At 39.7% G+C, this 16346-nt stretch overlaps 1 protein-coding gene across 2 annotated transcripts; it reads left to right on the top strand.

Annotated features, from left to right (window-relative positions):
• The first annotated feature begins 984 nt into the window (after positions 1 to 984).
• Positions 985 to 15341, top strand: vrk3 (VRK serine/threonine kinase 3). Of its 2 annotated transcripts, none has more exons than XM_086286833.1 (16): positions 985 to 1095; positions 4187 to 4398; positions 4482 to 4565; positions 5808 to 5921; positions 6018 to 6167; positions 8796 to 8942; positions 9878 to 9921; positions 10074 to 10140; positions 10877 to 10961; positions 11059 to 11161; positions 12140 to 12232; positions 12322 to 12454; positions 12897 to 13014; positions 13095 to 13153; positions 13238 to 13374; positions 14971 to 15341. In XM_086286833.1, the coding sequence occupies exons 2-15, from the start codon at positions 4188 to 4190 to the stop codon at positions 13372 to 13374; spliced, it is 1545 nt and encodes a 514-aa protein (XP_086142959.1). In that variant the 5' UTR covers positions 985 to 1095; position 4187; the 3' UTR covers positions 14971 to 15341. The 2 variants fall into 2 exon arrangements, with proteins under 2 accessions (XP_086142959.1, XP_086142957.1); XM_086286831.1 differs by having other exon boundaries at positions 4482 to 4574.
• Positions 15342 to 16346: the final 1005 nt, after the last annotated feature.

Raw genomic sequence — 16346 nt, 5'->3', positions numbered from 1 at the left:
GGTTTTAACAGCAGGACCTTGGGTGTAGTCAGTCAATCACATGGCAGCAACTAATTTAGGCATGTAGAGATGGCCAACATAACCTGCTGAAGTCAAATTAAGCATTAGAGAAGGGAAGAAAGGTGATCTAAGTGACTTTAATCATGCCATGGTAGTTTGTACCAGACTCCTAATCTGCTGGAATTTTCTCACAGAAACCTCTCCAGGATTTACAGGGAATAAAAGTTGACATCTATCAGTCTGGAAAGGGTTACAGAGACATTTAAGGCTTTGGGACTCCAGTGAGCCACAGTGAGAGCCATTAGCCACAAACTGACAAAACTTGGAACTTTCCGAGGAGTGACCGGCCTACCAAAATTACTCCAGGAGTGCATCGACAACTCATCCTAGAGGTCAAGAATGATCCCAGAACAACATCTAAAGAACTGCAGGCTTGTCTGGCCTCAGTTAAGGTCAGAGTTCATGATTCAACAAAAGAAAGAGAATGGACAAAAATGGCATCAATGGGAGAGTTAGAAGGGGAAAAATCATTGATGACAAAAAAGAATACAAAAGCTCACATTTGGCAAAAAGATATTATGATGATACCCAATATTTTTTTTTCACAGTCACATGTTTCAAATGATCAAACAAATTTTAAACAAATTGAAAAAAAAAAACCTCAGGAAGGAAGCAAATAGTTTTTCAAAGCATTGTATCATTGAATAATTAAAGCTACCATGAAAACATTTTCAAACAAAAACTAACGTGAAACGAGAAAATTCGCTTTGGAAAGTGAACTAACGGGAACAACTAAAATGAATTATAATGAAACAGACTAATTATAAAATACAAAACTCTTATAATCCTGCTTTGTGCATCGAGAGGCTCTAAGGATTTAGAAGTGAAGTGAGAGTAAAAGCCAGGAGATGGCAGTAGTGCAGCATCTTTGGATGCAAGCTACCGTTAAAAATGACAGAAGAAGAAGATCTCACTCTGTGGTTTTTAGCACAGCTGGTTGCAACTGTCCTGAAGTCTTGCAGAGGGCAGCATTGCGCCTGCGTAGCTCCACCTGTGAGATTGTCAATGCGGTGAAGAAGAAGCAGCAAAACAAAGGTACCAGACGTTTTAACTGTTTGTAGGTTTTTATTATATACGAACAGAACCAGGTGCAAAATTTTTAGACTTATTTTAAACAAAAGTTAATATCAGTACTTTGGCGGCGCTTCCGCCCGAAAGGTTTTTCAAAGTTTTGCTTGACTTTTAGCTAGCTAACACGAATGTTTGGTCAGTATACGAGTGTTTTTTATTTGTTAATTAAACTGAAAGCGGCAAACACGCTGAAATAAACTTCATGTGAAACGTACTCGGTCTTCAGCTATTTTATATTTTCTAAGTAAGGAGTTCCTGTCGCGATAAGGACTGTAGTTTCCTTTACGCCCCGTTTAAACCTCTTCTTAACGGTTCCCTGGAAAAAGTTATGCAACACAATCCAGCAGGCAGAGCTTTGCTAAATGTGGAGCCACCTTTGATTCTGAAACACAGCCTGAAATCTCTTAATCAAGCTTTCTAGTAATTTATTTAAGTAGTTTTCAGGAATAGCTTTCCAGGCTTCTTAAAGGACGTTCAAAGTTGCTCTTTGGATGTCAGCTGCTTTTTAGTCTGTTCTCTGTCAACATGATCCCACAGGCTTCAATAATGTCGAGGTCCGGGCTCTGGGGAGACCAATTCATGACTGGTAGTGTTGCACTGTGTGTGTTTTCTGTGCAGGTGTTTTTACTGTGTTGGCAGTGTGTTTGGGATCACTCTCAAACTCCCTGTTTCTCTTTCCTTATACATTGATTCTTGACAGCTAATGAAACCATTTCTGATTAAGCTTTTGTGAACAGTAGCTGGATCAATGTTTTGGAGATAAAGTATGTGAATTTCAGGAGCGGGACCACGCCTCCAAACACGCTCCTTCCGGTTCTTATCTCTATACGAGTCCCCCAGTTCTACAAACTGTTCGTTTTCGTGCCAGGCCCGGGAACTGCTGCCAGTACCCTTTGAGGCCTTCCCCAAACCGCAGCTCAGTTCATGTTTAAGCCATTCATCTTTATCTATTAAAACGCTGTCATACATAAAATGACTTCATCACTCAGGGCCTTTTTCAAGTCTTTGTTGGATTTTTTTTTTTTATCTGATTCTTAAGAACACGACTTTCTCTTCTTGTCTTGTGACACTTGTTCTTTAGTCTTCTTCTTGTCCAGTTTCATTTTTTAAGGGCACACTGTACATCCCACTGAGACATATCAAGTTTTCAGCTAATAGCTCTGAGGTTCACCTTGTTGTTGCAAAAATACTATTTTATGTCTGTTAAACTGTGTTATCTTTGACACTATTCATAGATTCATTTACTTTAACATAATATTTTAAGTTATATTTTGCTAAATTTTCAGTTATGTGTGGACAACACTGGTTCATCCCTTAGTTTAGGTGCCCCTTTTGACGTTTGAACGATTTATATGTCAGTGTTAAATGGACTTAAAATGAGTGAAAAGGCAGCTAATGTCCAAAGAAAGACCTTCGGAAAGCCTGGAGAACTATTGCTCAATACCCCTGTGAAAGAATCAAGAGTATGCTTCCTTGGAACCACAATATAAAGAAATGAGGGGTGGTTCAAGACTTGCACAATAGTGTATCATTTTTGCATGTTTCACAGGTCAAAATTGGTCTTTATGTATCTTATATCGAGCACTGGTCCAGGCACTGCATTTATCTTCTGTCTGAAATGAGATATTTAATTTCTCATTTTAACTTTGTTTTGGTGCTTCTCCCAAACATAAGTGTTGCTACATGTACATGAGCTGACTGTTTGATAAAGACCATGTCTTCCATAAAAAGTCAACAGTGTAAAAAAAAAAAAAAAAAAAAAAAAAAGGTCAGAAACTCAACATTTAGCACAGTCTAAATCTCGAGTTTTTATTTTTTCTGAGAGGGATTTCTTGAATGTGATCGTACCTCATTATTTGAAGCTTTGGTTACGGTTAAAGAGTATCTATAATTTTAACAGCATTTATATGATTAAAGTATAAAAGATGCTCTCTAAATTGGGATCTTTACCTCTAAATTAATTGTCTTAAAAAAATGTCTAGAATTTTCAATAAATAATCTTTTAGGTACTGTTTGTAAATTACTTTTTATGAGTTTTAAATCTTCCAAAATTAACTAAAGCTGTCAACAGAGTGTGAGGAGACAACTACTATGACTTTATGTCCAAACCATCTCTATACTGTATGGTGAGATAACTGAAGTTGAAATGGGGCCAAGCTATACTTTCATGTAACACCAGTTTGTACCCCCAGGTGATATAGTGGGTCACCACAAGGTTTGTTTTTTTTAACCTGGCAAATAATCAGTAATATGCTGGCTCCATCCATGAGCCAGAGTGTTGGTGGAGGTGCATAGTGAAGATCAGAGCGAGATTCTTTGTGGATCTACAGATATGATAGGGTGCCAACTGTGGCGCTCCATGAAGGAAGTCAGTCAGGAGTAGAAGTAACAGATGGTTTCAAGGTGGGAGTTAGATTACTTCAAGGATTGGCTCTGAGCCTCTTCTTGTTTGCAGTGGTGATAGACAGAACTATGTTTGCAGACAACATTGAGCTCTGTAGGGAGGGAGGAGTGAAGGTGGAGGCGATGCTGGAGAGAGAAGAATGAATCATCTCAGGACACCTGCTGATAAAATGCTGCAGAGGGTACAATGCTGAAAAACCTACCATTAAGAAAGTGGATGGATGTTTTTGTTTTGTTTTTTCCCCCCATACTTAAAGCTTAAAATCTCATGTAGTCTTTGCACTCACTAAAGCTGTCCATTTTTGCAGAGGGATATATTAACATTCATAGCCTGGTTTATATAATATTACCTCTGCACTGATAAAAAGAAATATCCAGAATCCTCTCAGTAAACTCATGTTTACTTTGGGAGTAGAATTATGAACTTGACTTTATTTTCTGAAAACTTTTTTGTGACACTTGCAAAGCTTTTGTGAAGACTGGTGTGGCTAAAAACTGTACTACGAATTCATTTCTAACAGAGTTACCAGCCAACAACTGTCAGATTGTTTGTGTGTAGTTTCCTGATCCACACGATAAACCTCGGACAGATACACGACGTGGCTGGAGCAGATGATTGATGTATAATCATGTTTTATCCTCACTCTTGCAGAATGCCTTTCCATTTCTGCCCCCAGTGTGGGACAAAGTTACAGCCTGAATTCAGATTCTGTCCTTCATGTGGGGAGAAACTTCCCGGTCCTGAAAGTCCATTTCAATCTGAATCTGTGAACTCAAGTTTCTCCTCGCCTCTGAGAAATGCAGCAGCAACATCTGTAGTTAATCCAAGCCCCACTCCAAGCACGAGCTGTGAACTCAGTACAGGTGAATACAGGTGGCAGTATGTCATCAAATAAATACTTAAAATACCAAGTAATTTAGCTTTAACAATCTCTCTCTGTGTCCAGCCCAGGGATTTGACACTTTAAGTTCGTTAACACCACGTCCTGCACTGCGAAGGACTCGCAAAACCCTTTGCCTGGACAAAGAAGGTAAAGAAGGTAAAGGAGATCATACAGGTTATCCTGTTAAGATGTCAGTTATAATGAGGTATGAAAACAGCATGAGTAAATTCAGCTGGAGCAGGGATGTCAAACCAAAGGGTTCAGCTCCCTGAAGTGTTTAGTTCTAAAAAACTCCACCTTTTGTAGCTTCACTGTGATTCCAGCTGGGGCCTTTCTTTGTGGAGTTCGTGCACTGGTGGGTCTGAAGACCTTGAAGTGTATAGAACAAACTTATAGTTAAAGTGCTTTGTAAATGTGAGTACATTACATTACACTGAAAGGCCATGGGAGGCTCTTCTGGCCTTTAGAGTGAATTAAAAATCACTTGGCTGATGGATGGCCCTGGAGTTTGGAATCGGGCTGGTAGATCAATGGTGCAAGAAAGCTGTCCTTAGTATACATTCAAGTACTGTGGCTTATGATCTAAGCCATGTGTTTTATTCATGCTGTAAAATACTTGAGTTCTGGATCGATGACTTCATGAATGTCTGTTTTGTATGTTGTTGAGGGGTTTTTTTTAAGATTTTGAAAATCTGTTGGGGTTTTTTTTTTTTTGGCCTTTTCTGGCTTTATTGAATAGGAACAGTGAGGAGTGACAGGAAAGTGGAGGGAGAGAGAGAGAAGAAGACATGCGGCAAGTAATTTCGGATTCAAATATTGGCCGGCCGCTCTTAGCTATACACCATGTGGTTGCCTGCTCACCCCAGTGAGCTAAACCGGCTCCCCATGTCTGATGTTTTAGTGACGCAGATAAATACGAACCCTTCATTGATGTTTTGGGGGTTCACTTGTTCCCTGTACCTCTGTGCAACAAAAAAAAGTCTTTCTTTTACATTTTTGTTATCAGCGTGTCGTATCTCACACCTCTGGAAGTCAGCTAAACCCTGATCCGGTTCCTTGTGGCTTCAAAGATGTGATGTCATTTCTCACAGTCAAAGGAAGCTTTATTCCTTTTTTTCCCCCCAAAGTTTTTTTTATTGATTACTTTAACTCTTTACTCACTGTGCCTATAGATTACTCCACTTATTTTGTTCGTGTTTGTAATTATATTTGTCCCCCAGTTATTTATTACTTCTAAGTATATGTTATTATGCTTATTTGGATGCATAACCTTGTAGCTTATATTTTTTATGTTTGTCCAGACTGCTTTGTCTGGACAAACTAGTCAAATTAGTCATACTCAATCACAATCAGTTGAAGCCCTGAACCAGAAGTACTTTGCTTCCACAGATAATGACGCTGGGTTGCAGGAATCTCCACCAAAGAAGAACACGGTCACCTTTAAACTCGACACTGGGGCGCAGCCAATCGTAGAGTCTCCTGTTGCAAAATCTCCTCGATCTGGTGAGCAGAAGCACTGATTTATCTGCCCGTTCCTGCAGTTCTTTTATGAAATCTCCATTACCGTTCCTCTTTGCTTTGTTAACTGTTGCTGTATAGTGCAAAGGAAAGGGAAGCTCTGCAGTCCTTTGAAAAAGCAAGAAGAAGAAGAAAAGAAGCTGTCTGCAAAAACAGGCTGGATAGAGGGGAGATCAGCAGTAGATGGAGCTTCACCTGTTTCCTCACCAAACTCTAAGTCTCCTGCAAAAGGTGAGCTACACGTTGAATGATGTAACAGGAGCATGTTACACACATTGTTAAGTACACTGATAGGTTTGTATAAAGATCACAAAATGTTTAATGATCGGGAGCTTTATTGTTGTTCTGGTGTCGTTACAATCACCACATTTACTGCAGTTTTATTGCTGTAACAAGAGTAATCATTCATTTCTCTTAGAATATCTATTCAATTAATAATTTAATTACATTTTTCCCCCTTAGGCTTTTCAGAGTTACCTTTAAATTTAACCACTTCTTTTACAGAAGTGCTATGGTTCACTTATATACAAGAAAATCTCATGGGGGCCCCCCAATCTTAAATCCAATCAAAAATTCCTAATGCTCATCAGTCATGTGGAAAGCTTTTAAGGAGAACGTGTGAGAAACCTGCCACTCGGACACAAACTTCAATACAAGAACATTACATCTAGTTAAGACTAAGGAGTAAAGTCACAAACTAACCACCTCATCTTAATGGATTTAATTCACTTTTTATATAAATATTTAAATGCTTTCTGAGTGTACATACTTGTGAGTAATTTCAAACTGAATTTGTGTTTCTGTGGCCCACCTGCAGTACCTTTGCAGCCCACACTTTAGGAATCACTGTTATAAACAGAATTCACATAAAGCTTCTGATACATGAGAGGCAAATAGTAATAATAAAAACTAAATCCAAAGCTTCCCAGCGTGGATTAGTTTCAGCTTAGTAAAATAAATTTATCAATAAATTAAACTTAAGTTAAATTAAAATCAGTAAAGGCAAGGCAAGGCAAGTTTATTTGTATAGCACAATTCAACAACAAGGTGATTCAAAGTGCTTTACAGAGACATTAGAAACAAGAACAAATAAAAAGCAGGATTTAAAATTGATTAAAACAAGCAAAAAAACTAACTAACTAATTAACAAACAAACAAAACAGTATATAAAATCAAAACAGATAAAATCAGAACAGTAGATAAAATCAGTAGTTAAATGTAAGTTTTGAAATTTAAGCTTAAAAGTGTGGATTTGGTGCTTTATTCAAATGCAGCTGAGAACAGGTGAGTCTTCAACCTGGATTTAAATAAACTGAGTGTTTCAGCTGATCTGAGGCTTTCTGGGAGTTTGTTCCAGATATAAGGAGCATAAAAGCTGAATGCAGCTTCTCCGTGTCTGGTTCTGACTCTGGGAACTGATAAAAGACCGGATCCAGATGACCTGAGGGATCTGGAAGGTTCATACTGGGTCAGGAGGTCACTGATGTATTTTGGTCCTAAACCATTCAGAGCTTTATAGACCAGCATCAGAACTTTAAAGTCTATCCTCTGACGGACAGGCAGCCAGTGTAAAGACCTCAGAGCTGGACTGATGTGGTCCACTTTTTTGGTCTTAGTGAGGACTCGAGCAGCAGAGTTCTGAATGAGCTGTAGTTGTCTGACTGATTTTTTAGGTAGACCTGTAAAGATGCTGTTACAGTAATCAAGCCTACTAAAGATGAATGCATGGACTAGTTTTTCCAGGTCCTGTTGAGACATCAGATCTTTTATCCTTGAAATATTCTTGAGGTGATAGTAAGCTGATTTTGTTATTGTCTTAATGTGTTTTTCTAAGTTTAGGTCTGCATCCATCACTACACCCAAATTTCTCGCCTGGTTTGTGGTTTTTAGATGTATAGATTGAAGTTCTCTGGTGACCTGTAATCGTTTTTCTTTGGCGCCAAAGACTATTACCTCAGTTTTGTTTTTGTTTAGCTGGAGAAAATTGTGGCACAACCAGTCATTGATTTCCTCAATGCATTTACCAAGAGCCTGTACAGGGCCTCGGTCTCCTGGTGACATTGTGATATATATTTGTGTGTCATCTGCATAGCTGTGATAGTTTATTTTGTTGTTGTTTATAATCTGTGCCAGTGGGAGCATGTAAATGTTAAACAGAAGGGGTCCCAAGATCGAACCTTGGGGAACTCCACATGTGATACTTGTCTGCTCAGATGTGAAGTTACCTATTGATACAAAGTATTTCCTGTTTTCTAAGTATGTTTTGAACCAGTTTAGTACAGTTCCTGAAAGACCTGTCCAGTTCTCCAGTCGTTTGAGTAATATGTTGTGGTCAACTGTATCAAATGCTGCACTGAGATCCAGTAAAACTAGGACTGACATTTTTCCACTGTCTGTATTCAGACATATGTCATTAAACACTTTTGTCAGAGCGGTTTCAGTGCTGTGGTTCTGTCTAAAACCTGACTGGAAGGCATCGTAGCAGTTATTCTGTTTTAAGAAGTAACTGAGCTGTTGAGAAACTGCTTTTTCAATGATCTTACTTAAAAATGGGAGATTTGAGATCGGCCTGTAGTTGTTCATTTGTGTCTTGTCAAGATTGTCCTTTTTCAGTATAGGTTTGATTACAGCAGTTTTTAGTGATTCTGGTAAAAAGAAATAGTCGTCTTTCTTTCTTCCATTTCTTCTAGTGTGCAGAAATTTTTTACAAATTCTTTGTACAAAAAGATTTTGTTGAGTCGATCACAGCACAGCATACTTTAGGTGTGTAATTTTGTGTGTGTGTGTGTGTGTGTGTGGGGGGGGGGGGGGGTGTTATTCCTGCACTAATTAATTTGAAGTGTTTTCATTAACTTGCAGCAACTGGAAAAAATAAAGGCAGGAAGGCAAAGCATGCATCCTTTGTGGAACCGCTGCCTGAAGGTGAGGAGGTGACCGACACGACCGGCAAGAAGTGGAAGCTGATCAGGCAGCTCAGTCAGAGCGCAACCGAGCTGCTCTACGAAGGTAGGACTGGTCACAAGACATAAGGGGAACACATGAAAACAAAGACAAATGTACAATTGAAGAGTTTGACTCACGTGAAATAGTCGTGGTGATTGCTGATGTGCTGTGTCCCACTGAGCAAACTCAATATGAACAGCTGGCAGAAAACGTGTTTGAGGGAAGTCTAGTTGAGTTGTTGCAGCAGATGTTTCTGTGATGCATCGACCAGCTGTTATTGTCACTGAGAAGGAATATGGTCGCTGTCCCCAGAGTGTAACTATAAGCACACGTCTTTAAAAGGACTCACTCAGTGCAGCGTGTTCGGTGATGTTCTGGCATCCAAATCAGCCTGGGTGTGCTGAAGGAGCTCGGTGTGGTTTCTCATGGGAAGGAACTGATGATGAGCAGGGAAGGGCTGATTGGCTCTGAGCACAGCTCGAGTGGTCTGTATTCCCATAGTGAAACCCCTCACACGTTTATCAAAGAACCAGGGATTACGTTAAGTAACCCAACATCGCTGGCAGATGATAGTCCATGGATTTGAGATTGCATTTCAGCAAATTCTCTACATGCAGATGTTTTCTATCAGAGTACAACCAAAGCTGGATCATGCGTGACTGGTCAGAAGCTGGAGTGATTTACAAAAATCATGCCCCTCATCAAGGTTTTTAACCTTTAAAGTGATACTGGATGTACTATAAACTACAGCATACCACAAATAGGGAAACATAATAACTGCAGCCCACATTTAATGCAATCAGTCAAGTCTATATTCTATCTGTTTGAGTCCAGTAAACTTTATTAAAGCAAAGAGAGGACTAATCCAGTGTAGCTGGTCAACACTGCATTGCACTCCAGCAGGATAAACCAGTTGACTATTTATTGACTTAGAAAAGATAAATATTAATAGGAAATTTTATGATCACAGATGAATAAAGCGGTTTTTCTCTCTTCAGTTTCTCGGCCAAGCTCAAAGGAGTTGAATCACACCCTCAAACTGGTGAGTACAAACGGTAGATAAATGTGTCTGCTTTTCAATTTATTTCCCAATAATCCGTTGAATTGCTCTCTACTTTGTTGTAATGCTTCTTCTGCTCCTGAATTTCCCTGTGCCAAAAAAAATCAAAGTTATATTTTATTTTTCACTTTTAGGGAACTAAAGATGGAAGAATCTTCAATGAACAGAACTTCCTGCAGAGAGCTGCTAAACCGGCGTCCGGTGAGGATTTATTGTGCTTTTCTGTCACGTTTAGAAGCCCATAATTACCAGAATTAGTTCCCAAAGCTGATTTTATTCTGATTTCAATAAAGACAGAGGATAAGTTTCTGTGACGGTTTCTATCACCTACGGAGGGTTAGGATGTTTTGTCTGTGCACAGAACATTCACTTTGACACAAAGGATTTAAATTACCAGGTGACTCAAAACTAAACTCTCAAAGGTGACAAATGAGTCAGAAAGAAACGCTAACAGCTGAGGCATGAAGCTGTAATACATCTGTTTGACTTGATAGGCATCAGAGGAGCATTGTTGTGTCTTTAACCCTCATCACAGCACAGCAACTTCACCCTTTGGCTTGTGGACTCCTGTTTTAAAACCTTGATTTGACGATTTCTGTCATCACATTTTCAGTTTTATTAAACCAGACGGCGAGGGCCGCAATCTCTAACAGGGGCCGTGAATTACAGATTGACCATCATGTGATATTCAAAGCGCTTAAGCTGTTGATTTAGTGACGAACTCTTCAGGGAGGTGTATTCAATGATAAGGGTCATTTTCTCATAGATGTTTGTTTTATAGCGAGAAGAGTCGCCCTCTGCTGGCTGTGAGAAAGAATGTAGATTGAAAACTTTTCTGAACTGACTTTTCAGACTCTGAAGGCAGTGCATCTGTACATATACACAGTGTTTTCTGCCTGTGTGATGATTTTCCTACTAAAACTTGTTTTCTCTGTAGTGGAAAAGTGGGTCAAGCAAAACAAGCTGGACTTCCTGGGGATTCCTTCCTGCGTTGGCTTTGGTCTCCATACAGACTCGTACAGGTGTGAGCTTTACCTGCACATACAAAACATATGAAAGCATCTTACCTTGACCTGTAAATCTGTTTACATTAATTTCATTTTATTTTCGTTTCTGTAGGTTTCTAATTTTTCCCAGCATTGGCGAGTCGCTCCAGTCCATCATCGAGAAAGAAAATCAGCCTCTGTCTGAGGAAGTTGTTCTTCAGCTGGCCTATAGAATAGTTGGTGTTTTTGAATTGTCTAGTCACATAAATACTCTAAAAGTGGACCTTTTGTACTTTTTCCTCTTCTTAATAATGCTTATTTATCTCTTACTGGACTTTTGTGTAGACACAGTCTGAAACGAGCTGCTTTAGCTCCTCTTCCTTTAACCTTCTATTCTGTTCAGTTCAATTTTATTTTATTTATACAGCACCAAATCACAACAACGGTCACCTCAAGGCGCTTTATATTGTAAGGTAGAACTTACAATCATACATACAGAGAAACCCCCAACAATCATTTGACTCCCTATGAGCAAGCACTTTGGCAACAGTGAGAAGGAAAAACTCCCTTTAAACAGGAAGAAACCTCCGGCAGAACCAATTTTCCACTTCTGTTCACTAAACTGTGATGTTTTGCACTAACAGAGGTAGAGCAGCGACATTTAAAACTGCAGAAACTGCATGCACAAAGTAACGATGAAGAGCTTTCACATTGTGTGAGGTAGATGAAGGAAACAGTATACGAATGATAAACATACAGAGCCATTAAAAAAAATCTGTGTAAAATATAATGAGGTTATAAATAATCCCACTTGGTCATTTTAATCAATACCTGAGCGTCACCTCTGAAGTAAAAAAACAAAACAAAAAACCCACAAAAAACGAGCTCCTGCTCCACTCCTGAGACCCACTTCTTTAAGCCAGCTGGTTTCTGATTGGCTGACCTTCACAAATGGAAGGCTTGGACAGCAAGTGGGTGGGGCTTCTGGAGTTGTGTGTCTGAGAAGAACTGGAAAGCACAGTGATTACTTTTCTTTGTGCTGACCTGTTTATGTGTGCCCATCGTTGTTCCCATTTCACAAGCACTAGAGACAAAATTCTAATGGTTTTGGAAAGATGAGTTATTATTTTAATTTTAGAGCCAGAATTACAAAATAAATCCATTAGGCCTGGGCGATAAAGCGTTAAGAGACTAACTTTTCTTTTCCCTTGCAGTTAGACGTGCTGCACTACATCCATTCAAACGAATACGTTCATGCGGATATCAGTGCCGAGAACGTGTACATAAAACAAGGACAGAGGTCACAGGTAAGACGTGCTCTGAGCTTCAAACTGCACTACTCTGTCCTGAAGTGTGTGTAACCAGGCTGCTTCTGTGTGTTTGTGTGTGTGTCTAGGTGTACCTTGTAGGATACTGCCATGCCTTCAGGTACGGTCCAGGAGGAAAGCATGTGGAGTACCGTGAAGCCAGCCGAACGCCACACGAGGGCACCGTCCAGTTCATCAGCCTGGACGCGCATAAAGGAGCAGGTGTGTTGCCTCTGTGGTCCACTGAGCCATCTGTAGTCTGTCAGTGTCACTAAATCATACTTCATCGTGTAAGCTGCTGTAAACCAGAGCGCTCTGACCACGCTCCATCTGGCCAAACACTGGCTTCACATCTGCTTCTCCTTTCGGCTGCTCGTGCCACAGCGGATCATCTACCATCCTCCTCCATCACACCAACCATTTGCGTCACTACATCCATCCTTCTCTGTGGCTTTCCTTTTTTCTTTCTGCCTGGCAACATCCATGGCTTCACATTAGTATGATTTTATTTTCACATGTGAAGGTGGTTTTTTTGTTTTGTTTTTTGTTTTTACAGATTTTGAAGTTAAAAGGTACAAATTTCACCCGTGGAAAAACAAGGAGATGTTTTTGTAAATCTGAGGTCTTTTTTTGTTTACTGATTTTTGTCATCACACTCTTTCAGCTCCATCTCGCCGCAGCGACCTGCAGTCTTTGGGTTACTGCATGCTGCACTGGCACACTGGATTGCTGCCGTGGACCGAGCTCACTCAACCACAGCAGATAGCCACCGAGAAACAGAGGTAAGAGAGAGATAATCTGTCATTTTTGTGTAATTTTAACCTTCTGTGTGAAACAAAATGCAAATAACACATGGCTGCAGGTACATGGAGGATGTTCCTGCACTTCTGAGCCAGTGCTTTGGGAGGAGGAGCGTTTCCAGTGAGTTCCAGTGTTTCTTCTGTATCATATACCACATTTTCCTGCATTTTCTTTGGTGATATCTTTCTGTTTTTTGTGCTCCAGGAGCATTTCAAACGTACCTGACTGCAGTGATGGCTCTGCAGTACTCCGAGCAGCCCAATTACTCAACGCTGAAGGCCGGACTCAGCGACGCTTTAGTGCAGCTGGGGGCATCGGTGGAGGAGCCCCTCAATTTTTAGGTGAGGACACACCCGCCTTTACTGAAACTCAGAAATAAAGATGTTCACATGCACCTGAGGCAAGTTCAACATACCCAGAATAGCTTTTCTTTACCTGATGTCAGCAGTCAGCTCATTTACCTGCCTTCTGAATAAAAGGTCAACGAGGCTCAGGTGTTGTGTTTTAGGAGCATATTTTTAAAAAGTTGCTTTAAAAGTAAAAAGTTTAAACATATTCTCCAAGATCTTAATATTTCTCATTGATGCTCATCACATAGAGCCTCTTTGTATCTGCACAGAGATGGTGGTGCTGTTTTTAGACAGCTGATTGGTCACTGGGAGGTTGATTCATATTTGTTGATCTCTTAACAGATATAACAGCATAAGTTACCATGGTGATACCCCAGTAAGACTTGAAACATCTTTGTAAAACTAAAATTTTCAGATAAGAAAAGGAAGAAACTGAGATTCTGGGTTCATCCGATTCTGAGTTTCTCACAGGATTAATTTTTTTTAATTAATAGATCTGACCAATCAGGTCACTGCATTTGGCAACAAGTGCAATCATAGCTCAAAATGTGCGCCAGTACTTAATAAACAGTGATATAGAAATAGTAAGATAACACTATTTTACCTCAGACACAGCTGGACGCTGCTTCAGGTCAGTCGGCCTCTGAAATGATTTCTTAGCCTTCTCAGATGTGGCTCCAGCTCTGATGACAAGAGCTGAAACTGCCCCACTGACATCCTGAAATATGTACGAAAGCTGTTGTGATACAGCTTCTACTGCTGGATCAAACCATGAAATTCTCCCTGCTGCTGCCTTCTTCTGAGAATCGAATGAACCCAGAATCTCAGTTTCTTCCTTTTCTTGTTTAAAAACATCAGGACCAGCTCATCATCGCTTCATGTCGACTTCATTCTCTTTAGATTTAGTTTTTCTGAGGGCAAACCTTTTGTAAAAACCCTTTCAGTGTGTATACACGTTACATGACAAGTTCAGATCTGAAAAATTTTGAATTTCGTGTTGTTTCGTGCTAAAGACCCCTTGCTCAGCCTCAAAGCCTGTATCATAGTACAGGACTGTTCTTTGCAATCAGATATTAAAAAGTATTATTTATACACTGATGTCATTATGAATTACATCTGTTGGAGACATTATGTTTATTATTTACAGCACAGGATGCAAAGCTAGAGGTGGCAGATGAACATGAGGTAAAGATGCTTAGATTTTCATTGGGCGTGACTGAGATGGAGGGGATTCGAAATGACTTCATCAGCTCAGGGACAGCTCTGAGTTAGTGAAGCGGAGGGTTGGTGTTAGGAATAGGGTAAGATGGAGGTAGATGATCCGCTGTGGTGACCCCCAGTCAAAAGAAGACATACAATCTTCAGATAAAGCTGCCACCGTTTATATGAAAGGGCCCTTTATCTATGTAGCCGAACAGGCAAAATCCAAGCAGACTGAACGCAAACGGGGATTATTACTGTGATCAGATGAGATTATCAGAGATTTAATTAAACCAAACTGAAGCGTTAAAACTGACATCAACCTGACAGCGATGCTGCATATGTATCAAACCCTTTGAGTCTGACTAATCTTTGTTTTATTTTCAGAGAGATCGCACAAAAGAGACGACACTGAAAGATCCTGGAGTTTTCTTATTTTAAAGTCGTGTTTAAATGCTGATGCTTTATTGCACTGAAAGTCATGAGTTTATTAGGTAAACGATTCATTGGTTTTACAGTTTGTGTGTGTGTGTGGGGGGTTTATCATCTTTATGGACCTGTTGAGGCTTCTGTGGTTTTCAGCCTCAAAGAAATACAAGTTTTAAATTCCTAAAGCACTGATTTTTATATTTTGTGTGTTGCAGTGTTGTTAGGTAGTTAGATTTAACAGGGTGATTTTTATAACAGATGTTTTTTTTTCTGTTGACTTATCCTGCTGAACATTTCAACAAATAAAATATCGACATTTCTTACAGTGACTCAGTGAGCTTTGATATTTTCTGATAAGAATACATCGTCTGGTTATTGCTACCTGTTATTCTTTTTTTTTTTTTTTTTTTTCAAGCTCCAGATTTTTGTCCCTGAATTTTGGGAGAGTAGCTTTGCATGACTCAGAGTTAAAAATAATCCTTATTTATCTTTTACCGGACCTTTGTGCACATCTCGCCCATTTTACCTCTTTATACTTTACCTCCACTCTTCTGATTGGTCGTAGCTCACAAACAGAAGGCTGAGAAAGGCTGAGGCTGTTGGCTCACAGGAATTACACAAACACACACTGACCTCTTTATTTGAGACTTTTGCCAAGCTTAACCCTCACACAACCCAACTGTTTTAGTAACCATAACCAGTCTCTGTCAAATGAGCTGTTTTCATCACCACTGAGGGCATCGAGTTTCTGCCTTGAGACGTCTGTATCAGTTAATAATGTTACTGTGTTTGAAGAGAGCAGACAGGGAAAAATTTACAATAAAATTAAAACCTGAGTGTAAGAAAAATGTGTCATGTGGAGATGGTCAACAATAATACTCGGTCAGTCTGCAGTGTTTAAATGCCAGTCAGTGGGTATTAAAGGCTCAAAGTGTGCCAAGAGCACATCTCCCACACCTTTTATACCACCAACAGTCTGAACTGTTGACTCGTCAGACCAGACAAAGTTTTTCCAACCTTCTACTGTCCAGTTTTGGTGAGCCTGTGTGATCTTCTGCTTTAAGGGTCAGTGTGGTGTTCAAAAAGGAATTTTCACCCTTTGGATATTTTCTATATTTTGACCGACTCTCTGTAAACTCTAGAGATGGTTGTGTGGGAAAATCCCAGTAGACCAGCATGTTCAACATCACTTAAATCACCTTTTCTCTCCATTCTGATGCTCAGTTTAAACTTCACGTGTACCTGCCTAAATACATTTGAGTTGCTGCTATGTGACTGGCTGATTAGATACTTGTGCAGCTGAACAGGTATACTTATAAAGTAGCTGGTTAGTT

This window comes from Aulonocara sp. 'chitande type north' Nkhata Bay, linkage group LG1 (assembly GCF_057382095.1).
Source record: "Aulonocara sp. 'chitande type north' Nkhata Bay isolate Kocher_YH1m ecotype deep benthic linkage group LG1, A_spYH_male_GT1.1, whole genome shotgun sequence".
NCBI lineage: Eukaryota > Metazoa > Chordata > Actinopteri > Cichliformes > Cichlidae > Aulonocara > Aulonocara sp. 'chitande type north' Nkhata Bay.
This window is presented reverse-complemented; position numbering and strand designations above follow the sequence as displayed.

What these genes read in the sequence shown, in the direction of transcription:
- vrk3 (XM_086286831.1), top strand. Translation starts at nt 4,188, where the DNA reads ATGCCTTTCCATTTCTGCCCCCAGTGTGGGACAAAGTTACAGCCTGAA. An exon ending in AGCTGCTAAACCGGCGTCCG is followed by an intron (nt 10,141 to 10,876) that starts GTGAGGATTTAT and finishes TTTTCTCTGTAG; the next exon opens with TGGAAAAGTGGGTCAAGCAA. An exon ending in GGACGCGCATAAAGGAGCAG is followed by an intron (nt 12,455 to 12,896) that starts GTGTGTTGCCTC and finishes ACACTCTTTCAG; the next exon opens with CTCCATCTCGCCGCAGCGAC.